Genomic DNA, 26,830 nt, shown 5'->3' with positions numbered 1-26,830 from the left:
ATATATTTTGGGATCTTCCGATACTTGATGTTTTGGGCACTTTATTGACTGGGCTAATAGGACACTAGAACCACTTGCTAAGCTTTAGAAAACAAAACAAAACAAACAAAAAATGAAAATAAATTTTAATTTTTAAAAGTTAAAAAAATATATATATGTCATATAAATGTATTTTACAGAAACACTAATACCTTCTCACATAATCTCTCAAAAAGTGACACATCTAATACTAGAATATCGAGTTCACTTTCTTCAATTAGGCAGAGAGATCTAATTAATGTAGATTAGATTACTTTTCTCAGTTTATAATTACATTGACACTTCTCTTCTTACTAAGATGACAAACAAGATAATCCATTAACGTTATCTATAGCAACGACAGGAATATGAATATTCATATCTTAATGACGTCAACATATTTTGAAAGGCATTTTTAGAGTATGTCATTGACTTAAAATATCCAAAAAATGAAAATGATAATTAACCTTCCATCAATTCTAAGATAATGTTTTAGATAACAAATTTTGGATCAGATAGGTAATATAAATAGGTGTTTTAGAAAATTGTAATTTAGGTTACTTTAACTGTGTAATCATTTTTTTAACATTGTGTGAGGTTTTATGGTTTAACAAGACGAAATATGCTGAAATTAATCATTTTCATTAGTTTTACAATTTTTCTTCACACTTATCTTTGTGCTTATGTCGGTAAGTGGAATTAGGTATATAGTTTCATGTCACTAGTAGCCTAATATTACATTTCGAATAAGTCTTTAACCAAAACTGGACGTTTCTGCTTTTGAAATGTTTTACTAAACGTAATCAGTTATGCTTTTTACCGTTGAAGTGAAATGACACCCTCCCTTCTTTCCCCTGACCAATTTCAACCCTAAACTGTAAGAATACATCAGATAGCTTGCTTTATAAAAGTAGAATATGTTTACAAAATTTTCTTGGGAATATTTTATTCACAATCGGGTTAGTTGGGGATTAACTCCTTTGTTATTAACACATTTCAACTCCAACAGTAAAGGCGGTTAGGAATCTTCAGTGCTAGAGCTCCTTCGCGGCTATTAGCTTACCGTTCGAGTCTTCCGCATTAAAGATCCGAGTTTGATTTCTGGGGAAATCTCATGTGGTTCGAAATCCACGATAAGCTCTATACTCACGTCTCATACACCGTTGGTGAGAGATCCATATTTGATTCTCGACGGGAGTTCATGTGGTTCGGACCCCACGTTGTTATAGATTCACGTCTCACATAGCCTCGCTGTTAAAGGGATGCATAACGAAATATCAAATCAAATTCATTTTGATTCGGTACTAACGGGACGCTAAACTCGAATGGCATCTACAGCTCCTTCATAGCTAAGTTGTTAGTGTACGCGCCATTGGCGTGGGAGACCCGGATTCGATTCCCGGTGGGAACTCATGTGATTCGGATTCTACGTAATCAGTAGGTCCCGTCTCAAATAGGCTCGCTGCTGGAAGGATTAAAATCAAATCGACATGAATGCCATCTAGCAACAATATATTTACACCATATATCGAAGGATTTTATTTTACGAAAGCTGTTGTGGATCTTTTTAAACAGCCATGCAGCTACATGTTTGTGCAAAGTGGGAGGGGTCGATTTTTCATTCTTGGCCGATTTCGAACAAAAGTACTGGGGATTGTATAAAATCGTCAACAATCATACAGAACATATTTGGTCGAAACGGAGTGATTCTGTAGTGGATAAATAAGAGCATATTTTTCATACAGAGGCGGAGGGGAGAGAAGTTTATTATTTCTTATGATATGAAATTTATCTCTTTAAGTTAGATATTAGCTAGACCCTTGATTTGGTAAGATTTTTTCCAAGGAGGGCAAAATTTGTTTGACTGCTGTTTCAACCCCACTACACATTTCTCAACACCGGATATTAGTTACAGGTATACTTGACTTAGGGCATCAAATTTTTGTTTCAATAATGTTTCAAAATCCAGTTTTTCTAATTCTATTATATAGTTAAAATAGCAAATGCATCACTTATACAATGTACATCAGATAAAACGTCTAGTGTTAATAAATTATAAACAGCTGAAGACAGAAAGATGACAAAAATGTGTGTGAGAGAAATGACATAGGACACATTGAATAGAGAGTGCTGCTTTTCCCACAGGACCATCTATCATGGGATACGGGGGCTACTCGAATATTTTAAATGAGAAAGTATGTCATTTAATGTATCACACAAAAAAATTCGAAAAATGAAACAATTTCTCTATGAAAAAATAATTTTTGGGGTGGTGTTGCAAAATGGCTACCATTTAATTGTTAGTTCTTGCACAGTCGATAAAACACACATTTGCTTAGTACAGGAGTTCTCAACCTATTTCCTATCACTATTCCCATTTTATCACATCCTCTCGCTAAGCGAAACTCCCTTATAATTTCTGGTTTGTAATAACTTGTGTGGGATTTTTAATATACCTATGACAGAGATCTCATGATATCCATCTATTTCTATAATAGTAGAATCCATTTCTTGTAAATAGTGCATACAGTAACTTCCGTAAAAGCGAATGGATTAAACCCAAATTTGGTCAGTTCATTCATATTATAAATATCGAATCCGATCCGTCATACTGTTTGAAAATGGAGGCAGTTTGAAAATTTAAAAACTTCATAATTTAATTAATTTTGGGTCACACGATAAAAAGAAAGAAAGTGGTGTTAAAAATGTGGACACTTGTTAAAAATTTATTGAGTATTTTAAATGTCTTGATAATGTGCGTCATGAAGATTGAACCGAACATTGCCGCACTAGTGAAATCAGACTATGCTCAGGTATCTCATTAGCTTTCAACTTTAATTGTATTTCAATATGCAGATTTTGTTGCATTTGTATTGTTCTGGTATTTCAATATGCAGTTCTCAGTAGCTTCATATCGTACTTTTTTTCATTTACACTTATTTTTAAACAACTCTGCACCTGTTGAAAGTGTTTAGTAGATCTATTTTTTGTTGTTCTTAACACTATGTATAAAAATAAAAATATGAACAAAATTCAAAATAATATTTAAAAATGTTTTCCGGTATTAGATTCTAATTATATTTATCTCTTCCGCTTTTATTCGCGACCCCCATGAAACTTTCTAGCGACGCCTAGGTTGAGAAACTCTGCCTTAGTGTATGCGAGATATTTGATTTCTATAACATGCTCTTCTTGTTGTATTTCTATAAAAATAATATTAGACTAAATATTTTAAGCAGTGAATGGCTTGTTTTTATTTTTTTCTAGATGCTGACAAAGAGAGAAAGATTGTCGACTCGAAAGCAATAAGACAAGCAGAAGCATACATAGATTTTATTCTTCAGAAATTGCTTAGTGAATTAGAATACACTGGGTACAAAGATGTCAATACTTCTAGAGGCGAATATCAATATCCGTAAGTATCAAATTACATTCAATATCTGCTAATATATACCTAACCTTATATGAACATTTGGTTCAGAACTTACTAATATGTATATACAATATACCATGCAGAATGTAGAGGTCTGCACGGGCCGGAATTTTTAGCCCGAGCCCGGCCCGGCCCCTGAATTTACAATGTGAGACCCCACCCGAGTCCGAAATATGTTTTAACATTTAGGCCCGAGCCCGGCCCGAGCTCGTGTGATAATCAAATGAGACCGAAATAAGCCCGAATTACAGAAACTTAATAATTAACGCAAAATTGTGTTTTTATTTACAGCAATTAGAGGTTTAATTTTGCAGATGTGCTTTAAAAGTTCTCCAGAAAGAACACTGCAATATATATATATCGTTGTACTGTATATTTATAAAGTTAAGCTCGAAAAGGCCCTAGAAATATGGTTGTATAATTTAAACATTTACTGCCCGAGCACGGCCCGGGTCCAAAGTGATATATACCGGGTACTAAGTAGGCCCAAGCCGGTACAGATCTCTAGCAGGATGAGAGTTATGTAATGCAAAAGGGAAGAAACTTAAAGAAGTTTTAAAATATTTTACTATTGTGGATATTTTGGATTCCTTTTCAATTCCTTTTCAAATTTTAAACTTTTATTTGAATTTCACTTTTCTAAACAGCCTCTCGATATTCCCTTATGAGGATTTGAAAATAATAAAAGGGAATCAAAAGCACAGATATTCGATGCTTCTTACGTTTTTCTATTTTTTCAAGAAATCAAAACATTAGTAAAGCGAAGCTAGAACTAAATAAAACAACTTGAAACATTGAAAAACATTTCAGTTGTTTTTCCTTATCCTGTTGTTTGTGATTGTAGTTCCTAAAATATTGCATCTTTGTTTTTCATCCCTGAAATTGGAAGATTTTTTTTTTTTTTGTTTTTGTTAGGTATGTTTTCATTATTTTTGATGCCTTACTTTTGCACCTAGAAGATTGCAATTTTGCACAAGCATTCCATGAAACAATTAGTATTTTTCAGATTTATCATATCTCTGCGTTAACTGAGGGGGTCCAGAGGGAAACAAAGGTAAAAGAAGGGATATTTCTTAAAGTAAAATAACTTGTTTCGCGATTTTTGTTAAAAGTCGCCCGCTCTAGATACATGATGGAGACAAGCGAAAGGCTGTTCTATTCTGAAGATAACGATGTACGATACATGATGATGATGTACCATTCCTAGAATAGTTAGGAATGTCTCAGGAAATGTTTATATTACATCCGGATCTTTTGGAGTAATCTGGAGCATTATGGGGCTCATTGGTAAATATTATTCCCGCCCTTACTATTCAAAATGGAAGCTTGAAGTGCTGTATACACATTTACTACATCTTTTATCATGTTTTGGTTCATTTTGAAATTTGTGCGTTAACAGAGAGGGGTTCAGAGGGGCTTAAAATTTAAACAAAAATCAGAAAAAGTCGAATTTCTCTTAAACATTTGAATAGGATGAACATTATAGGGAAATTCAAATGATACCGTTTGAAAGGCTGTTCTATTCTGAAGAGAATGAGATAAAAACTATGATCGTAGAATAAACAAGAATGCTGCTGCAACTGCTTGAATGAAAGTCTAAAATTTACCTTTAAAAAAAAAGCAAGATTTTAAAAGGGTTAAACGAAAATACTATTGAACCAAATAATTTATGCTTTTAAAAAGTTCTCATTCATGGGCAATTCGTATTTCTGGCATTCATGGGCGTATTTCTGGCATTATGGCATTCGTTGGCATTCATGGGCGTATTTTATATTCAAATTCGTATTTTGCGTATCTTCAATGCAGCCTTTTACTATGTTTCAGTACTAAATAATTTAGCAGTAAAACATTATTATTTGATGTTCCCAGTATTTTCAGAAATTTGAAAGAGTGAGGTCGGGATGGATTAGCATTCTTTAGCATTTAAATGTTCATCGGATGATAATTTGAATGTATACGAGGGACATTTCTGTTTCCATTCCTTAAGCTTAGCTAAGCGTCTAAACTCAGGTTACTTATTAAGCTGTCGAGCAGAGGTTTTCGTTAATTGTACTAATAGTCATAGTGAAGGAATCTAAAGAAATTTTATAAATAGAACAATACATGACCTTCATACAATCTTCTGCTGTTCCTTTTTCGCTCAGCCACATGACACGGTTTCGGGGGGGTGCACACTGGTCTTGCAAATGACTGTGGGGTATTGTTTGAAAAACATTCTCTTAAACGACACATAAGGATTTAAACTTAAGCATATCAGTTATATATATATATATATATATATATATATATATATATATATATATATAACTAACTAACTAACTCTATGGCCTATGGAACCCGGAGGTTCAGTGCCGCGTTCACAAAAGCTCTCCACTGACTTCTATCCTTAGCTAAATTATATATATATATATATATATATATATATATATATATATATATATATAGAGAGAGAGAGAGAGAGAGAGAGAGAGAGAGAGATAACATTTATCTTTTTTTCTCAGTTATATGTTAATAATGTAATGAATGTCTTCTGTAGTGGTAAAGGTAACTTTATCTATAATCTTAACGTTTTTATACATAAATATGTGCTTATTACTAAAACACCCATTGATAACATTTACAACGTATTTTGTGAAAATTATTACAGCCTTCCCAATGGTTATACTTGCAATGTGTCTGCTACTGGTGGCTCCATACTTCATATTGAAGAGATAGTGAGAATTACTGAACCAGTCGCCGGTCATTATGATCCCCATCCAAGTCCCAATGCAATACAAATAAATTCTACTGTAGAATTGTTGGGTCCTGTCATCATCCAAGGATTCCAAGTAAGCGGATGCCCTCATTGTGATACTTCAGTGCAGCGTCTGAAGTTCTACCTAACAGCTGTTCAATATCATTTTTCGGTAAGAACTACTCTAAAATAACCTAATATTGTTTACTGCCATATTGAAGTAAGATTTTTCGTGCTTTAACAGATCTCCTAAACTATTAGAGGAAGTTCGGGCATTATGGAATACAATTTTTGTTTCGCTTGTAAGTCAGTTAATATTTGCACATTGAAGCAACAATAAAAATAAATATACGCCTTACATATTTGGCTTTATTTATGCGTATCTTCATAATGAAGTTTCGTTATAGGGGTGGGCAAAATTTATAATTTGTAAAGAAAACACTTTGAAGGGTAACATGAAATAGTCGGGTAATATGAAATACAAATGCTACATAGAAAACAAATGAGTTTTCTGTTGAACATACAATGAATACAGTGACAATATATAAAATTCTGAATGCCAAGCCATAACTGAATGTGATTACTTACAAAAGTCATAATTATAATTCTCTGCTTCAGGATCGGCACAGTCATTGTATGCTCACATTAAACATGATGAACGTTGGACTCAAGCTCATCCCTTGTATCAGCAGAAAATTTGCTGTAATAAAAAATACACTTAGCATTGTTGTCATCATAAATGTATTTTAATTGCCCAATACCGATAGATATTTTTGTAATCGGAATACCATACGGAACACGAAATACCATGCTTTTCTTGCGTTTATTCCATATTGCCCTCCACGCTATCTTGGAAACGAAACTGCTGTTAAACGCATTCGAAGGCGTATAGGATAATGGCGCTTATAAAACTGCCACTCTGTATATCCAACGTCATGGTAAACAAAGAATTGTTGTTCTATTACATTTCAATAGGAAAATACAGGTTGTGAAACACTTACCTGTAAAAATTTTCACGAATAAGAAATCAAAATTTTCACGTCTACCAACACAACGAATGGCACAATCACAAGGAGGCTGACTGTAGAGCATCATGGGAACATGAGGTAGTAGTTTCTTTCCTCTCCGCTTGGAAGCAACACACTACAGGCGAGATAATGAGGTATTCCATATTATCATATTCCATAATACCCGAACTTCCTCTAAGCATAGAAACTTTAAATTTTGCATGAACGTCCTACTTAGACCCTTGTCCGGAGGACTAAGATTGATTTATTTTCTCTTTCAATATGAATCCTAAGGGGCAACGAGCGTGGAGGGTTTCATCGTTCACTAGATCTCAAGAACGTTTAGAAGGAAGCATTTCCATAATGAATAGAGGACTACATTGATAGAATTGAATGATCTATTTACAACATACACACAGAGAAAAATCCGTTCTCCGGAAAGCGGTATATTGTACAAATATACGGTATCCTCTTGCTTACTATAGAAATCAGTATGGAGCATACGTTACCCGTATGCTACATAGGCACTGAATTTAGATGTTACATCATGCCGTTGCAGGATGTCTGACATCTAACAGTTTTCCGTATATCACATACATATATTTATATTACCTTCGTCGGCCATATGTTATATACGTCCATTTGTATGTGAGATCCTGCCCGCCTACATTGTTTCATACGGAAAGTACGTATAGATGGAACACTTATACAGAAAGTATTATAAAGCATGCGTTTTTAGTTATACGTCTACTGTACGTTAAGTCCAAAAACTACAGGAATTACGCATGTGACCTATGTTTTTAAGTACGCCACCTACATTTTTTTTCTCAGTGCAGGAGAGTAATAAATCTGTCCGCCACTTTTCAATCTGATCAATTTTCTTTTAAGAATATGTACAGGGTGTTTCACTTAAAATGCACACTACTTCCAAATTAAAAACGATTGAAAGAACGAAACTAAAAGGGATAGGAATATATTAAAGAGTCATCGAATGAAGCAATTTGCTTACTCCGCAAATTCCTATAACATAGGACCCAAGTGCGTAACTCAAAAATTGTAAATGTCAAGTATGTAATTTTATACATCACATCAAGACAAATGAACAAATTACAACTTTTCAACGAAAAAGCTTTTACTGCAATGTGTTTAAACGTACAATGCTAACAAATCACAAACAGTTTGAAATGAAAGGACGAAGGAGGATTAGAATTTTGTTTCGCGTGTGTGGGGGGGGGACTATCCCCACACGTCGTCGACAGCGTCACAAAGTGTCGTATCTAAAAAAAAAACGAAAATTGAGATATTTTACTATGTGGTTGTATACACTGACTTCTACAATTTCCCAAAACGACACATCTGTAATGTGCGTTGTTTTGACGGTGGTGATGACGTCACTGTGTCGTATCTTAAGATGAAGCATATAAACCATTTTCACAAACAGTCGTATCTTGAGTTACGACAGTTTGTGAGCAACAAATCTTTTCCAACTGGACAGATACGTCTATATTCAAATTAATTTGTTTATATATACAAAGTGGCCCAAAAGTAGGTGTAAAGCTCCGTACTAATAAACTCATTGCTTTCTATATCATTTCTTATTGTTATCCATCAGATAGACTTAATTTCTTTATTATTTGTTCTTAATGTCTTTTTACTTATATTTTAAGCTCGGAAGAGCCGAAGCAAATAAACTTATAAGCTAGAATGTTATACTTGATCAATGCGGGGCTGTATACATATATATTTGCACGGCATAGGGCGTACTCAGGTTGCGGATCGAGGAGAAGGCCTTTAGATATAGAGGTTAGCTGCGAAGATAGTGAATAAGCAGTCGCGGGCAGACAAGGAGTGGCCCTCCAGCTTGGGGGTTTGGGTGAGGCTAACAACCTCATCCTGTAAAAAAAAAAAAAAAAAAAAAAAAAAATACAGCTTTTCAGAAACATTCACAGAACCCTGGGACCAGGACTGGTAATTTGGCACGACCTCAGCAAAACAAAATGGACATGAGATTTGGAACATGGAATATTAGAAGTCTTTATAGGGCAGGCGCGTTAAAATCTGTAACGAATGAGTTAGAGAAATACAGAATGGACCTAGTAGGAGTTCAGGTTGGTTGCTATGTTGGGGTATGCGGTGCAAACACGTAAGAACATCAGAGAAATTTCTCTCCGATTCTTTGAATTTAGGCATGGACAAAATGAGGGAGATTCAGTCCACAGTGCTATAAGCACATCTATTAAGCACTGTGGCAGTAATTTTGTACCCTCGCAACTTAAACCGATTGTTAAACTGGCAAGGAAAAAGAACCCATATACCGTTCATTGTGTTGACAGAAGCGATGTACGAGACTAGATCTCTGTCCTAATGTCTTTGTATTCTGTCAGTTAGACGTGACGAAAATGCAGATCCAATCAATTGGACGGAAATGCGCGAAGTGAAAGTGAACAAAGATTATCCAAACTGCATTCAGTTTAAGACAAGTCATTTCGAGGACACTTACAGAACTATTTCCCTGAAAAGAACGCAGATTGAATCCACCAGATAGAAGTTCCTACTTTGCAGACTTGTCAAAAATTATCTCCACAGAAGTACGAGGACTTGTTATCATTGTGTCTGGGCCCAACTCCAATCATTCGAAACCCTGAACATGTTCAATTTTACAGAAACTTACCACATTAGCCATCCTTGTCAAGTGCAATATCAAAGCATGCAATTTGCAAATTACTTTGCAAAATTTTACCAGGGAAGCAAGAAAGTTCGTGCGCTTTTGAACCATTCCCGCGTCCATTTGGCTGCTGCGGCGACATCTGTCACCGTAGCATGAAAGTTTTGACTGTTTGGGAAAGCTTATTCATTGACGCATCAGCCACGATGAATATAACAACGCATTTGTTATCGTGGTGTGTAAAAATCGCTCGTAATCATGTCAGTGTCAAATGAAGTTTTTAGAGCTTGTTTGCTTTACTAGTTTAAATTCGGGACAAATGGTGCAGAAGCAGCTAGAAAAATATGTGTTGCGTTCGGAGAGGGTGTAATAAGTAAACGTACAGCACAAAAATGGTTCCAGACCTTTTCAACTTGTGACGAGACCTTGCAAGATAAGTCTCGTTCTGGGAGGCCCAAATCAGTGGATCAGTGGATGGACCACCTGAAGGCCACTATTGAAGATGATTGCAGTCAAATACGTGAGGAACTTGCTCACCGATTCGAGGTAAGCAGGGAAACCATTCGGGTAAGTCTGCATCAGTTGGGCAAGATCTGGAAACTGGGTCAATGGGTCCCTCACCAGCTGACCGCTACGAGCCAAGTTCTAAGACTGAATATCTGTTCATCTTTGTTGACGAGACACAAAATCTGTCCAATTTTGGACCGTATATTAACTTGTGAGGAGAAGTGGGTCATGTATGACAATAAAAACTGTCATACCATTGGCTATCACCGAATGATCCGAAGCCTTTGACTGCAAAACCGAACATCCATCAACGCAAGGTTTTGCTCTGTGTTTGGTGGACTACAAACGGTATCGTGCACTACGAATTCTTGGAACGTGGTAAGAAATTACCAAAGATGTGTACTCATCACAACTGAGAGCGGTAGCCACCAAACTGACCCAGAAACAGCCAGCAATAGTGAACAGAAGAGGTGTGCTCTATCACCAGGACAACGCGCGCTCTCACACTGCAAAACAGACACTGGAGGTACTCTCAGAACTTGGTTGGGAGCTTCTACCTCATCCTCCCTACTCCCCAGATGTCGCCCCTTCGGATTACCATTTATTCTTGGCCATGGACTACTTTATGCGTGGCAGGCGGTTCAAGACTGAACAAGACGTCAAAAATGCAGTTGCTGAGTTTTTCGAGTCTCGGGAACAAATATTCTACAAAACTGGCATTTACAAGCTTGTTGAGCGCTGGGAGAAGATTGTAGAAGCAAATGGAGGCTATTTTGCCGAATAAAGAAACCGCTGAAACCCTGCAATTGATAGTTTTCTTTCATAGTATAAAAGCGCAACAACTTTCTTGCTTCCCTGGTATATTCTGGCAATGACAACTTGATAGCATTATATTATGTTATGGTTAGTACGCTCTTAATGTTGTGTTTCTTGTGTGTTCTCAGGAATTTCGTTTCACCCTCAAGAATCTCAGGAAGCGTTTGTTAAATTATTTTGTGTAATAAACACGACGTTTTTTTCAATAAAAGTGCAATATATTCCGATTATTCATCTATTAATGTAGTTCTCAGTATAAAAAATATGCGTCGTATCTTTCATACAAGAGAGGATTACCATCGTCACAAACTGTCGTATCTTTTTCCCGCCAAATTTTCCACAAGGTTTTACAGGCAAATTCCATAAAACTTTCTACACTGATTTCTGATGATTTAAGTTATAACTTGGTAAATTTTCACTTCTTTCGGTAAAATAGATTTTGAGTTATGGCTGTTCAAAGTTGTGTGAAAACCTAAAAATCGCTCTCCTGAAAAGTTTAGAAAACTGAGATACGACAGTTTGTGACGCTGTCGACGACGTGAAAAAGCCCTTATATTTTTCCTTTTGGGTACCGACAATTGTTAATGAAGTTGTGCATATAACAAATTTATTTCGTGGCGGGAGCTTGAGCCCGATAGCTATCTCCCTAAATACGCCATCGGATGAAGTACTCTCAGATGGGAAAGTGTAAGAGGGATAATAGTGGCTCTGCTTACTTTACATGGCTCTAGATAATCACCCCGAAACTTTAAAAATAGTGGTCATTTAGTGAATTGCATTCTAAAAATTTAAAAAAAGAATCCTAGTGGCGTTTTTTTTTTTCTTTCACGATCTTCTTAACACTGTATTAAGTTACTACGTTGCAATATGAAGGTTTAAGAGTGGCATCTATGGTTCCGTTATATCACTACCGTTAGGATGAATCAAAAGAAGTTTGTTTTTCGAAATATTAATGTGGATAGGGCGGAAAAGTGGCGATTTGTGACCAAAAAGACGTCTGAATCTTTTTTTAAAACATTTTTTGGAGGTCGTTTAGGTGGCGCGCATCGACTTCAAGTTTTGATAGTGATTTGGGTATGCAACACGCACAACAATTTCATAAAAAATCATTATTTGAACATTTTATGTATTTTTTTCTGCATTGTGGTCGGTTTCTTGCTTTGGTTATGGTAAATCTGTTAAATTCAGGCCTCAGGGTGATTTTGTTTGCTGCTTCTTTATACTTTTGATCAAAAATGGTAAATTTCAGACTAGAACCCATCACGACTGGATTTCTTATATAACAGATTTAAGCACCCACTAATATATTTTGGTTATCTCTACAGATGTTTCGAGCAGTGTTTTTCTGTGCAGTCTAGCGAGAAAAAAGCCCGGGCCACTTGTCCAGTCGCGGTAGTTAACGACGGCATGCCGAGTGCTGAGTCTGTGTGCTTGCACTTCCGACCCCTCTGTACAACTGCAGCTCATATGCAACGTACATAATGAAGATGTAGGTATTGGTGTGATTTGGGACCAAGAAGGAACCATTGATAACTGAAGGAACACTATACTTCTAGGTGATACATTTCTCCCGATTTCTCCCATTCCATTTGAGAGATATGATTGATAGGGTCATCGAATAAAACGTCCTGAAAATCTCCGATTGGCTATGGTAACCGACTAAAACTCCGGCATGAAAATTTTGGTTGGTGAGAAATTAATAAGAAAGCAAGAGGATTGAAGAAAAAACAAAATACTTAGCAATTATTTTACCAACCATCAATTTTAATGCAGAACAGTACTATGATATGAATGATTGGGCTTGATGCTCCCGTCACGAACTTCCATTGAACAATAATATAAATGAAGAAGTAGATGCTTATATTAAACCAAACAAAACATTGAGGAAATTCAAGGTTTTTTCCTGCAAAACCAAGGGGGTGGAACAACTTGGAAAATTATCATAAAGGCTCCTTTTCCCCTTTTCGGTTTCAGCACACGGAACAACAACATCAAAGAAACTGGAATCTAGAGGACATTTCGAACATAAGGTGACTATAAGGTCCAAGGAGAAAACTAGAAGAAACTTTGGACCTGTCACTTAGTAAAATCATACTTGGCAACGTAATTTGGTTTGTGGGGACCTCGTAGTCCATCCACTTCCTCGTGGTGAGCTGCGAGTTATTTTCAAAGCATAGTAAGCTATAAAAACATACGAAACGTTGGACAGTAACTGAAGAACTGGTAACAATTAGAAAGCCTAATCTTTTGTTTAGTCTTTTATATCGGTACGTATGAACAGAAAAAGGCATTTTCAGCCGAAAATCGACAATTTTTGACCAAAAGCCTAAGGCAACGTCGAAGGAAACCACTCCTGAGGTACTCATTTAACATATTGTCATAAACAAGAAAAACCGACCATAATGGAGAAAAATACATAAAAAAAACAATAATGACTTTTTGGAATTGTTTTGCAAAGTTCTAGGCTGATGTGACCAAAATGACCTCCAAAAATTAAAAAAACTCAACTTTTTTTTGCCAAAAATGGCCACTTTTCTGCACTATCCACTCGAAAAAAGTTGTTTATCTATACACCCTAATGTGGGTTCTGTAGGACAAGAAATGTGCACAATTTGTAGCTTCTTTGATGTTATTCTAGCTCATTTCTTCTCATCTATTCTTGTCTAACCGTTTATGATTTTATAAACATCGAATGATTTATCTCAAATATGCAGTATATTTGGAAAAAATACACAGATTTACTTACTGACTCGTTCATCAATAGAAGGTCAAAACTGTTAAGCATAAGATACTGATATTTTGTATAAATATTACATGTGCCTCCAAGAATGTCGATAAATGCTATCTCCAAAGAGAGAAAGCTATCTTAAAAATGACTTAACTTGTCACAAGACCTCTGAAACTACTGCGTATAGTATCATGCATTTCTGAGTTAGTATTTTATTTATATACCAGGGATGCAAATAACCACTCGCCCACTCGCCCGGGGCGAGTATTTAATATCATACCGAAGGTGTGTAAATGATTTCTATTCTGGGATGTGGGAGAGTAAAATTTTGTTGCTTATTTGAATCCCTGTTATATAATAAACAGTAAATTAAACGGGAGTTTGCGAATTGCAGTTCCTGTTTTGTTTTTGCCGTGCTAAGATCTCAGAAAGAATTGGACGTGAAATTTTGTATACGTTCTTTCCAGCCAGATTTTACGACCTGAAGTTTGTAAAGTGCGTTTGAATATTATCATTTGCAGTTTGCGAAAGCTCCGATAAACATTCTCTGTATATAATAAGCTTCAAAGCAGGCAGGATCTTGCGAAATATGATCTGCAAGTAGAAACTAGGGTTTAATTTTGGTCTTGAACTTAATTGAGACACTTCAACTTAGTTTGTTCTCCACATCTCGAAAACTATTATACGTATAACCTTGAAATTACGTGTACTGTTTTTCATTTATTCTAGATTGATAACAGGAGAATTTTGTGAAATGCGACACCTAACGTGGAACTGCAGTTTGAATGTTTATTTTTTTTTCAATTACAAGATCAGATAACTATTAGGGATAAATCCTCAGAGTTTCCTATAAAAACTCAGCTCAAAGTTAGACACAGTTTCACAAAATGCAACCAAAAATCAATTTATTTTATTTTATTTATTTATTTATTTATTTAATTAATTAATTTGCCGTTCCGCGATCTCCGAAACTGTTAGTTGCATGACCATGACATCTTGTATAAATGACGCCTTGAGCCATAGGCTTAAGTCAAGATGAAAGTTTTCGATCTCAAACACTGTAGAAAAATAAACGACATTTATCATTTACTGAGGCTCACCAAATACGTATTCTACATAGTTGGCATAGAGATTTGAAATTTTGTGTAAATGTTCTCATTTGTTACAGAATTTTATATAAAAGTAACCAAGAAAGTTCTTTCGCTTTTTCACCCTGTTCGAACATCGATATGTCACCTAAGACGTACCTGGAAGATAAAATGTAGTCCCAATCAGCATCCACGACCTTCTGCCAACGTTCTGGAAAGCCATGGATTCTATAGCGGCAGAACTTGGTGGGCTGTGAAGCGAAGAAAGTATCAAGTACATTTTGAACCTCTCATAGGAATTTGAACTGGCGTCCTCTAAGATGATTGTCGAAGGAATGGAACAGGTGATAATCGGACAGTGCAATGTCCGGGGAGTATGGCGGACGCAATACTCTTTCCTATCCAAGGAGTAGAATGGTGTACCGGATCATCTTACAAGTAGACCTCACCACTTCGCCGTTGCGTTAGCAAAAGGAAACAACTACTGTCCTAGAGTAGGGTTGAATATAAGATATTGACAAAAATTATAGCTGCTAATGAGCACTAGAAATATGGGAAAACGAAATAGAAACATGAATGTGGGAAAGCCATCTATAATATAATTTGTTAGTTGCAACACCGATATTTTTTCGAAATAGATAGAGGAACAATAGTTATGACTTTAACTATGTAAATCGAGTTAGGAGGGATGATTTTATGGCATTCCAGATCATGACCGCCATCTTGAAATCCGCCATATTGGATTGACGTCAATTTTTTCAAACGGAAAGATGGTCATGTGAGGTATCAAACAACAATGATTTTTTCCACCCAATCTCATACACTAATTAGTTTGTCCATATCTAGAACGGTTTACGACTTACAGTTCTTTCAATGTTGAAAAGTTCGTTGTTTGTAGCAGATAACAGATAACTACAGTGGCAATGAACATAGCTCCAGAGACAGCATTCTTACAGAACAAAATTACGGCAATGCAAGAAATGAAAGTCCTCAGCATTCATAAAGTGGTTCTGACCTCGCCACTTCGTGTGTGAGTTTGTAGATTCAAACTGAAACTATAAGCAGTTGGGGCAGCACGATGAAGAGAATAGCAATATTGGTTGCCAATGGCATTCCTGATCGTAGCAGCTACGGTATAAGGTAGAAGCTTACGTGCATCGTGTACCATTCTACAACGCCAAGCTCTTTGTAAGGAGACAAGTGCAGGAAATATATTATTCTCACTGTGAGTTGTACCCGTGAATTTGGAAGTGTTTTAGAAATAGTTACTTCGTTTATTGCATTAAGCCTGTAATTCTCTGAGGTGCGTGCGTGTGTGTGTGTTAGGGAGAGTGTGTGCAGGCAACAATTCTAGATTAAAAAACGACACACCATGGCGTTAAATAAGGCAAACATTGCTATGTACCTCCTGCACCAGTACAGACATTACGGTTCAAGCACAATGAAACAAATATATCAGAACAGGAAAGAGTAATCGCAGATGACATAATTAGATTCCTAGCGGATGAAGAAGTGGAATTTGAAATGGAATACACTCTGGATATTCTAGAGGAGGCACATCTTGAGATAAACAATCAAGAAGCTAGTGTGGAAGCGGAATGATATGTGAATTGCTATTGGTCGAATACAGGGAGCAGGAATACACTTATGCTGGATACCTGAGAATTATTTAATAATGAAGAGGTGCGAAGTAAAATAGCTCCACCTGGGAAATCAGTGGAAGTGTGACAAATTCCAAAAGGTACCACCGGCATATTTCAACCTTTCAACGTATTTTTTTTTTAAACAATACAAAACATTCGCATACTATATGTGATTATGCAATAAAGGACGAACATTTCCATTCAAAACTGCATGACAGAGATACTATTGTCACTCTGCATTCCCTTGTGTACAATCAATTTCAGTCTCCTCGCTTCACAGGAATGATTCAATAAGCATTTTGTAAATCAGTATAAATGAGCCGATCGAATGGTTCGAAGTGCCGAAGAAGCACGCTTTCAATATTTCCGGCATTAACTTTTGTGATATTTGTGACGCTTCATTTTATATTTGGTGCTCATGGTACTCTGCAAAATTCTGTTTTGACCGTTTTATGAATGCTGAGGACTTGCATTTCTTGCATTGCCGTAATTTTGTCCAGTAAGAATGCTATCTCTGGAGCTATATTCATTGTCACTATAGTTAACTGCTATCTGCTACAAACAACGATTTTTTCAACATTGAAAGAACTGTAAGTCGTAAACCGTTCTAGATATGGACAAACTAATTAATGTATGAGATTGGGTGGAAAAAGTCATTGTTGTTTGATATCTCACATGGCCCTCTTTCCATTTAAAAAAAATTGACGTCAATCCAATATGGCGGATTTCAAGATGGCGGTCATGATCTGGAATGCCATAAAAACATCCCTCCTAACTCGATTTACACAGTTAAAGTCATAACTATTGTTCCTCTATCTATTTCAAAAAAATATCGGTCTTGCAACTATCAAATTATATTATAGATGGCTTTCCCACATTCATGTTTCTATTTCGTTTTCCCATATTTCTAGTGCTCATTAGCAGCTAAAATTTTTCTCAATATCTTATATTCAACCCTACTCTAGGACAGTAGTTGTTTCCTTTTGCTAACGCAACGGCGAAGTGGTGAGGTCTACTTGTTAGTCACATGGGGCAAAGCATTGTCATGTAATAGGAGGACCCCTTTGTGATTGAGAAGTACTGGCTCCAGAGTTTTGAGTTTTTGTTGAACACGGTTCAACGCTGACAGTACAGAGTTGCATTGATGCAGTGAATAGCTGGTAACAGTTCCCGATGCACAATGCCAAAAGAAGTCCGCCAAACACACAGGAGAACCTTCTTCTGGTACAGTGCTGGTTTCGGCTATTTTCGAACCGGTTCATTTGTTTTATTTTGGTGTCAGGAATCACCTCCCAAAAGTTTTCGGTGTTGTTTTGAAACACCCTGTATAACACTCAAGCTTTGCAATGTGCTACTCAAATAAAGGATTATTTTATGTGTAATATCACTGTGCATGATAAGTTATTACGTTATATTAAAGGTTGTATGTGCATTAAAACACACTTTTTAAATGATTAGTATGAACCTGGATCTGCATTTTTAATTATATATCGTTAAACTATGTATCATCCTTGGGATACAGATAATTGAGAAGTCATAACACTTAATATATACGTATATTTGTTCTTTACAGAAATCGAATATTATAGTAGTCGATCGTAACATAGTCTAAGCTAATGAAAATAAGAGCAATTAATGTCAATGATTAAAAATGTTCATATTTTCAATAAAACAACGTTTTTTTTCTATAGTTCTTTTACTATCAAAGCATGTCACATCTACTTGAATTCGAGCCTTTAGAAGCAGGACCAGCAGTATTTCGCAACACTCTTGTTCCGCCTGTACACGCATTTTTCCTTGAGCAAGAAGTAAGTATTATCTTTCAAATAAGTTGTTAGGCTTACGAGTTTCGTGAAATGGTATTTTGAGGAGTTTCTTTGTGTAAGTTATAAAAACTGGTGGGACCATCTAAGTAAACTCTCTGGTTCCCTACTAGAACCAAAACCAAAGGGATTTGTTCCAATCATTTTTTGTTTACCCTTCCCAGACCACAATATGCCATTAAAAACTAACTAACTCTATGGCCTATGGAACCCGGAGGTTCAGTGCCGCGTTCACAAAAGCTCTCCACTGACTTCTATCCTTAGCTAATTGGATCCAGTTCCTACTTTGTATTCCTATCTCTGCGAGATCCATCTTAATATTATCCTCCCATCTGCGCCTAGGTCTTCCTAATGGTCGTTTTCCTATGGGTCTACCAGTCAAGACTTTGAAAGCGTTTCTACTTTCTTCCATTCTAGCTACATGACCTGCCCACCTAAGCCTCCTAGACTTGACGACCCTAACAATGTTGGGTAAACCGTATAAACTATGTAGTTCCTCGTTATGAAGCTTCCGCCATTCCCCATTCTCGTTCCTCTTGGGTCCGAATATTCTTCTCAGGATCCTGTTCTCAAATACTTTCAGTCTATGTTCTTCCCTGAGAGTAAGCGACCATGTTTCGCAACCGTACAGAACAACAGGCATGATTATCGTTTTATATATTTTAAGCTTCAAATTCCTCGACAGAATTCGCGACGACAAGAGATTTTGAACCGAATAGTAACACGAATTCCCTGCTTTTAGTCGACATTTAATTTCTTCGTGAATATGATTTTCGTCTGTTAATATTGATCCTAAATATTTGAAAGTATCCACTTTATCAAAAGTATTATTTAATATTTTAACGCCTCCACAATTTGCCGTATTACGGTCCCGACGTACTTCCATGTATTTAGTTTTCTCTGCATTTACTTCTAAACCCATGTCCCTGCAAGCGTTTAATAATATCTCTGCATTTATTTCTACTGTTCTCCTATCATCCCCTATTAAATTTACATCATCAGCATATGCCATAACCTGGTGAATGCCGTTCAACTCTAGGCCCTGGTTGCTATCTTTGATTTTCCTTATGGCGTATTCCAGCACAAAGTTAAATAGTAATGGCGACAACGCATCTCCTTGTTTCAGGCCATTTTCGACGTGGAAGCTCGTGGACAAAAATTTTCCTACCCGGACTTTACTTTGGGATTCACTTAAACATATCTTAATTAATCTAATTAGCTTTCTCGGTATTCCAAGCTCTGTAAGAACGTTGTATAATGTTTCTCTCCTAACCGAGTCGTAAGCCTTTCTGAAATCAATAAATAGTTGATGTACCGGGGTATTGTATTCCCACTTCTTTTCGAGTATTTGGCGAATGGTAAATATTTGGTCGATAGTTGATCGATTTCGTCTAAATCCGCACTGATAATCTCCAATAATTTCATCTGCGTATGGGGTCAATCTTGCTAACAGAATATTTGAAAGGATTTTATAGGATGTTGACAGAAGAGAAATGCCTCGATAATTATTACAGTCAGTTTTGTCGCCTTTCTTGTGAACTGGAACAATGATTGACTCTTTCCACTCTTGTGGCAATTCTTCCTTGTTCCAGATAAGGAGAATGAGTTTGTGTATCTTGTTCCACAATTTTTCGCCTCCAGCTAAAATTAACTCAGCCGGAATTTCATCAACACCCGGAGATTTGTGTTTCTTTAATTTCTTTATAGCGGCTTCCACTTCTATTCGATTGGGTTCTGGAATATACGGTTCTGCGGTGTGTATCTCCTTTTCTCCACGCACATTAGTTTTTGGCTGCGTGTTCAGCAAATCGTTAAAGAAATCTTTCCATCTATTTAAGAGGCTATCCGTATCAGTGAGAACTGTTCCGTCAGATTTCTTTAATATATAAGCACGAGGTTGATAGCCTTTCTTAAATTCGGTGATCCCCTTATACATGTCCCGAATATTTTTATTTTTACTATTATCTTCAAGTTCCTTAATTTTAGCTTTCAATATGCCATTACGTGATATATTATATAAAAAATGTTCAATTTAAATGTTTGTAAGAGATGTTCATTTTAATCCCTTTAACAAAATACGAAATGAAGACATGTTGAAAATCGTTGTGAAGGAACGGTGGATATGGAAGAGAGTATACAGATTTTCAGTGATATTTAGTGAGTGGAATTGAATTACGGTAATCGTAGTGAGTGGAAAGAAGCGAAACACTTAAGATTTATAAAATACTTATGTCAGGAAATATACAAAATAGGTTCCAACACACAAGAATTCTGACTGAATTTGGGATGTATTTGTGTAGATGTATTTGTGTATTTGGGCAGATGTTTAGCAAGTCAAAATGAGATGAATAACTTAATGACAAACAACAATAGAATATATTTTTCTAGGTAGCATGTATTTTTTAGTTTATTGTCCCATGATTATGTACTGATTGTAAGGCTGACGGAATTGTTTTAATGAATGAAGTGGTAAAATTAAAAGGTTAGGGGCAAATAGGAAAACCCCAAGAAGAACAACCACACAGTGTTTGTCGAGCACAAAGTTCACTCAGCGCGAGCAGGTATAGAACGAGAAACCACAGTAGATCGTTCCAACACCAAGCCATTGTGGCCCTTAAGGGAGTATTCACGTCGTTTCACTTTCCATTTCCTAGAGGAAAGGCTTTCCATTCCTGTTTTGAAAGCTGTTGTATAATATTTTTATAAGGAATAGCAGTTTATAACGGTTTATTTTTACTTCCGAGCAACTGTAGTAGAAGAGAAAGTAAGGTGACCATGAAAATAACTTGATTCGCAATTTTTCACTAGTAATCACTAGTAAAGTTTTCTAGAGACTTACTGTACAGACTATCTTAAATATGAGTTCGTGAACAAAAATTTACTCGTAATTGTGTATTCTTCATGGTTCACTTTCATACGACATTGTTCAACAACGCCCTACCCCTTGACTGGGTACCCTTGCTTGTTTATCGCAATGTAGTGAGTTTATGACCTTAGTCCATCCGTATGTTGTTTTGCTGTGGTGAGTTTCCCACCAGACGCCAAAACAGAACTCCATGAAATTCAACACAAACTTGTATATACATAAGCATCCAACATGGTATACAGATATGCTGTACTCATATTGCGTGACGTTGCTCGCCCACATCTTGTTCAAGGATGGTCAGGCACGAAGTTACAGTGCGAAACTCTTCCTGCGCACAATATTTCCTCGCTCTCTTTCACTGATTACTACTTCTTATCGTGATGACTTTTTTTTTGGAGGGGAGATCTTCCCTGATGGTCAGGTAATGCAATTGAGGAATTATTCACTTCTTTTAATACGGAATTCAATCATTCGCTGGACGACGGTAAGACTGTGTGATTGCGTTCTGCGTCTATTTTGATTAAAGAGGTATTGCACTTTTCATTTTCTGGCCCTTGGAAGTGACGACGTAAAGAGCTGCTTCGTGGCTAAGCGGTTAGCATGCGCGCATTTGGCGCGGGAGACCCGGGTTCAATTCCCGGCGTGAGCTCATGTGGTTCGGATTCCACGTTAATCAGTAGCTCCACGTCTCATATAGCCTCGCTGTTGAACGGGACGTAAAACTAAAAAATCAATCAATCAATCAATCCCTTCTATTAACCTAATACTTATGCTATTGCTAGATTTGAATTGAGCTTAAATTGGTTTCGTCTTTAACATGCGTATACTTAAATTAAACTAAGTATTACTAACCAACAAATTTACAAATTCATGTAAACTTACATAAATACAATTATCATATTAGAACTAGTATATAACTCTAAGTGTTACTGTGTGTTAACTTATTTTGCATCTTTCATATTCAATTTGCCTCAGTTTGAAATATCGTCCGAAATTCAAGCACATGGTATGGGCATTTTGCTGACATCTTTTTATTCCCTTCTATATAAAGTTTGAGAATACAGTGAAACACAGGTTTGGTTATTTTAAATGAAAAATTTATTTACCAAATGTTAAGTCTAAACTGAAGAGATACAAAGTAATGGGGATCTTATAGTAATAAATGCAAGCCACATTTCTCTGCTTTCACATCGAATTTCCAAAAGCCCTATTTTATTTCTTTACATCACAAAACTTATATGCTGTCAAACTATTAAGTCTCTAGGCAAGGACGCTGATTTCTCTGCAACTTTGGTGGGCACATTCAGGTATGTGTTAGGTTGCAAACAAAGATCTAAGAAGGCATATATGAGGATTTTAAGACAAGCTGAATTCAAATTATACCAAATATTGTATATTCATAAAAAATACATATAACAATAAAAATACATATAAAATACACATTCCTAAAAATACATGGAGGCCCACATGAACTTTGGGGAACCCTCCCCCCACGATCGGCACCCTTGTCTCTAGGTTAAGCAGTTTGGCCTACGCGCTGATCAGTTGTAGTGAAGTAGCTTACATCTGTGTAGTTTATGAACTCGTTGGCATATTAAGCAGCAACTATGATTGTTTTCCATTTTGACACAGAAATATAAAATATATTTCTTACATAGTATATTTGACACTAGAGACCTTGCTGGGAACCTAGGGATAACGATTTTGTTTACTTTGTCCCCACACTCCTAAGTCTGTTTCTGTTTGTAAGTAATCTTTTCTGGTGTAAAACTGACTTGAATGATTTTCTAAATATAGAAACAAATTAATTGTGTAACAATTGTATACAATTGTATAAGTAACTCATATAACATTAAAAGTATTAACGTTAAAAATAGAAAGGTAAGTAATAAATATCGCAAAATGAAGAAAACAAATTACATTATGTAATAATAATGTTAGTAAATTATGGAAGGTAATAACACATATTATAGATAAAAATGACAAAAAAAATATGTAGAAATAAATGAACTAAACACTAAAAATGGTCTAGTAACGTTGGAACGTGATCCAATGTTAATAGTCGAAAGTTTTAATGAGCATTTTTCCAGTGTTGGAAAAAAAAAGAGAGAGAGAGAGAACAAAGAGATAGATGATAAAGTACATATTAATTAGATTTCCGAAACTCAAGTAGTAAACTCTGTATTTTTACTAAAATCACTGAACAAGAAATTGAGAGTTTCATAAATGAATTATCATGAAAAAAAATATCTGGTGGATTATAATTATTAGCAAGTTTATTAAAACAGACGAAATCAAATATATTAAAACCTTTATTGTATATCTTTAACCTAAGCTTAGAAACACGTGTATTTCCTGATTATTTCAAGACTGCTGTATTAAAACCTATATATAAAAAAGGCTCAAATGCTGATCCTAATAAATATAGACCTATATCAATCCTCAGTAACTGTTAGAAAAATGTATAAAGAGAAGATTGGTTAATTTTCTTGAACAAAATAAATTATTTTCTTCAAATCAATATAGATTTCGAAAAGGTAAAAGTACATTAGATATGTAAAAGTACATTAGATATGCAAAAGTACATTAAGAAGAATATTTAACAGAGATTGTTTGTAAAAATGTTGATAAAGCTGAAAAAGTAATTGCAGTTTTCCTAGACCTAGGTAAAGCATTCGACACCATATCACACAAAATGCTCTTAAATATACTAGAAAGATGTGGAATAAGGAGTATATCGCTATCTTGGTTTAGCAGTTATTTGAAAGACAGAGAATATGCCATCCAAAGAGGTAATATTCAAACCAATTATTCATATGTAAAACAAGGAGTCCCACAAGACACTGTATTAGGTTCAATATTATTTTTAATTTATATAAGTGATTTATGTAATTTAAAAATGGATGGGCATATACAATCATTAGCTGATGACACCTTATTTGTATTTACTGGTAAAACATGGACAGAGGAATTCAAGAAAACTGAAACAGAAATGAAGAAAGTAAAACAATGGCTTGATAATCATTAGCTAGTATCAATTACTGAAAAAAACAGGCATATAACGTTTTCGCCACTGTAAGTATTTAACAGTGGTTAAGTATTTAAAAAATATTGTTAATTAAAAGTGAGATTATAAATGTTACATGTTATGGTAAGAAAACAAAAATAAATAAAATGCGAGAATCAGGCTTACACACAAGCATTTGCTTATGTGAGCCATTTTCTATCTCTTCTTTATTATTTACATAAGAAGTACAAAAAAAATTCGCAATATGGAAATAAGTGCACTGAATTAATTTGCCCGACACCGGAAGACAGATATGACTTCTGGAAGTCCGAAGATCTGTCATCTCTGAATACCGGCTACGTTAAACTCTATTAATAAAGGGAGTCCGATTTCCTAGCACTTACAAGTAGGAAATTTGATTTGTTAATCTCTGTAGTAGTTAACTTTTCCTTATTTCTTTATTTTATTCCGTTAATATTTTGTATATTGTTATTGTATAATTTAGTATGTTTATGTACTTTTATGTATATGGTTTAATATATTGGATACACCCAAAATATTAAATTTTCTTCTTTCTTTCTTTAAGTAAATATAAAATCATTCACCAAAAAAATCAATTGTTCTTTTCTTTCTAGGTAAAGCCACAACTACAAGAATATCTGGTAGAATGGATGGACAGTAGTATGCTTGGTTACAAACTAAGCACTTTACTAGCAAACAATTCTTATGATGGAGTACATTTGCTAGAATCTATAAATTACAATTAGAGTGACAGTGTGATATAATTTAAAATGTATGTTGTAATTCATAGCTCTAATTTAAATAAATTATTTTGAACTCGCATTAAATAAACATATTTTTTATCTTCGAGCTTACTGAATATTCTTAATTTGTTCAATTTATATTTTAACTCGTTGATGCACTGATACTAATATTACACCACCTTTTATACAGGGTGTCCCAGGAGAAAGGGGCAATATTTTGGGAAGTGGCAGTATGGGTGATTCTAAGCAAAAAGGTCCATATGAGCGTAGTTCCTAATCTCAACAGTTTGAGAGCTACAGGTTGTGAATCATTTTTGATTTTATGTTGCGTATTGTTCACCCTGTAATTATTCTACAGAGGTGAGACATAGCGGATTTGAAAGGTGTTGGAATGATTTCTCCAACGGTATGCAATATCTGGCAAGAGTAGCGTACCCAGGAATTTATTTCGGGGGGGGGGGGTCCAAACTAAATATGAAGGTATTTTATATTAAAATTCCTAAAATTGGCCCTAAAATTAGGCTAAATTTTAAAAAAAGTCGAAATTTCGGGGGGGGGTACGCACCCCCGTGACCCCCCCTGCGTACGTACCTGTCTGGCAATGTTGTCCTTGAAAGGGAAGCTATTGAAGGAAATTTGAGGAAGTTAAGATTATTTAAAGAAATTGGATAGCAACACTGATTCGCAAATATCCCTCAAGAACTTCTCTTCCAAAGACACTACTGTCATATATTGCATACAATTGGAAAGGTCGTTCTATTCGCCTTTCAAATCAGCTATGTCATACTTCTCTAGAATAACTACAGGGTGAGATTTTTAATATAAAATCAAGAATGGTTCACAATCTGTAGCTCTCAAACCATCGAAAATATATCCCATGTTCATATGAACTTTTTTTTTTTTTTTTTTTTTACAATCATCCATAATACCATTTGCTGAAGAATTGTTCTTTCCTCCTGGGACACCCTATATACCACCGTGCTTCAAGGTGTTAACTTGTAGTATTATCCAAATTGTGTTCGATATGTAAACTGTGTTTGAAAAAGACTATTGATTATGCCTGTTTTTGAGGTGAAAATTTTGCAAGTTAAACTTCAGAAACTCGAAAACAGTAAACCAAAGGTATCAGGTTCGTGACCCAAACCAATCTTCACAATCAAGAAAAAAACGTGTTGATGTATTTTTTCTTCTTTTAACTAACGATATGTTGAAATGTTATTAAGTACAGAAAAAATAAATATTCATTGAAATATTTAATGATACAGTATTTCGAAACTATGTGTACATGTGAACACATTAGTTTTGTCAGTTACATTTCCATACGTAAAAGAACATTTCCAATAGGAGGAAAGACACTGAACATAGATCCCGAATTCATATTTTACGGGTGCTTAATCAGGGAAATAAGGTTCTGATTTAAGCATCGTCGTCAAAGAGATAATGGGAATGTCACTCAAATGATAGCTGTATGTAGTGGAAACGGACGACGCTCCTTTAGGGTCACATAAAAGAATAGAGAGAGATGGTTGGAGTAGGATGTGGGAAGAAAGGAGTTCAGAATTCACAGTGCCTGTAAACTTTCCATTGCTTCTGCTAGGTTCCTCGTTGTCCTTCATGCTGGCAGAAACTGACGAAAATCCAGTTCTGAGATAGGCGTACAGAACTCAAAATTCTCAACAAATGACTGGCATCCAGATACATGTTGTTGCTCGATCGTCATGAGGAACGCCG

General features: G+C 35.5%; 1 protein-coding gene across 1 annotated transcript; it reads left to right on the top strand.

Moving 5' to 3' along the window:
- The first annotated feature begins 586 nt into the window (after positions 1-586).
- LOC145679663 (uncharacterized) lies at positions 587-25,172 on the top strand. The gene is made up of 5 exons (XM_081750240.1): positions 587-707; positions 3,286-3,433; positions 6,099-6,357; positions 18,331-18,447; positions 24,971-25,172. Exons 1-5 carry the CDS (start codon positions 641-643, stop codon positions 25,100-25,102), a joined length of 723 nt encoding a protein of 240 aa, XP_081606366.1. The 5' UTR covers positions 587-640; the 3' UTR covers positions 25,103-25,172.
- The last annotated feature ends 1,658 nt before the right edge of the window (positions 25,173-26,830 follow it).

This window comes from Thermobia domestica, chromosome 2, assembly GCF_964235325.1.
Source record: "Thermobia domestica chromosome 2, izTheDome1.hap1.1, whole genome shotgun sequence".
NCBI lineage: Eukaryota > Metazoa > Arthropoda > Insecta > Zygentoma > Lepismatidae > Thermobia > Thermobia domestica.
This window is presented reverse-complemented; position numbering and strand designations above follow the sequence as displayed.

Coding starts and splice junctions, on each gene's coding strand:
- LOC145679663 (XM_081750240.1), top strand. CDS start 641: ATGCTGAAATTAATCATTTTCATTAGTTTTACAATTTTTCTTCACACT. Junction 3,434..6,098: donor AGAGGCGAATATCAATATCC/GTAAGTATCAAA, acceptor AAATTATTACAG/CCTTCCCAATGGTTATACTT. Junction 6,358..18,330: donor CTGTTCAATATCATTTTTCG/GTAAGAACTACT, acceptor TTTTTTCTATAG/TTCTTTTACTATCAAAGCAT.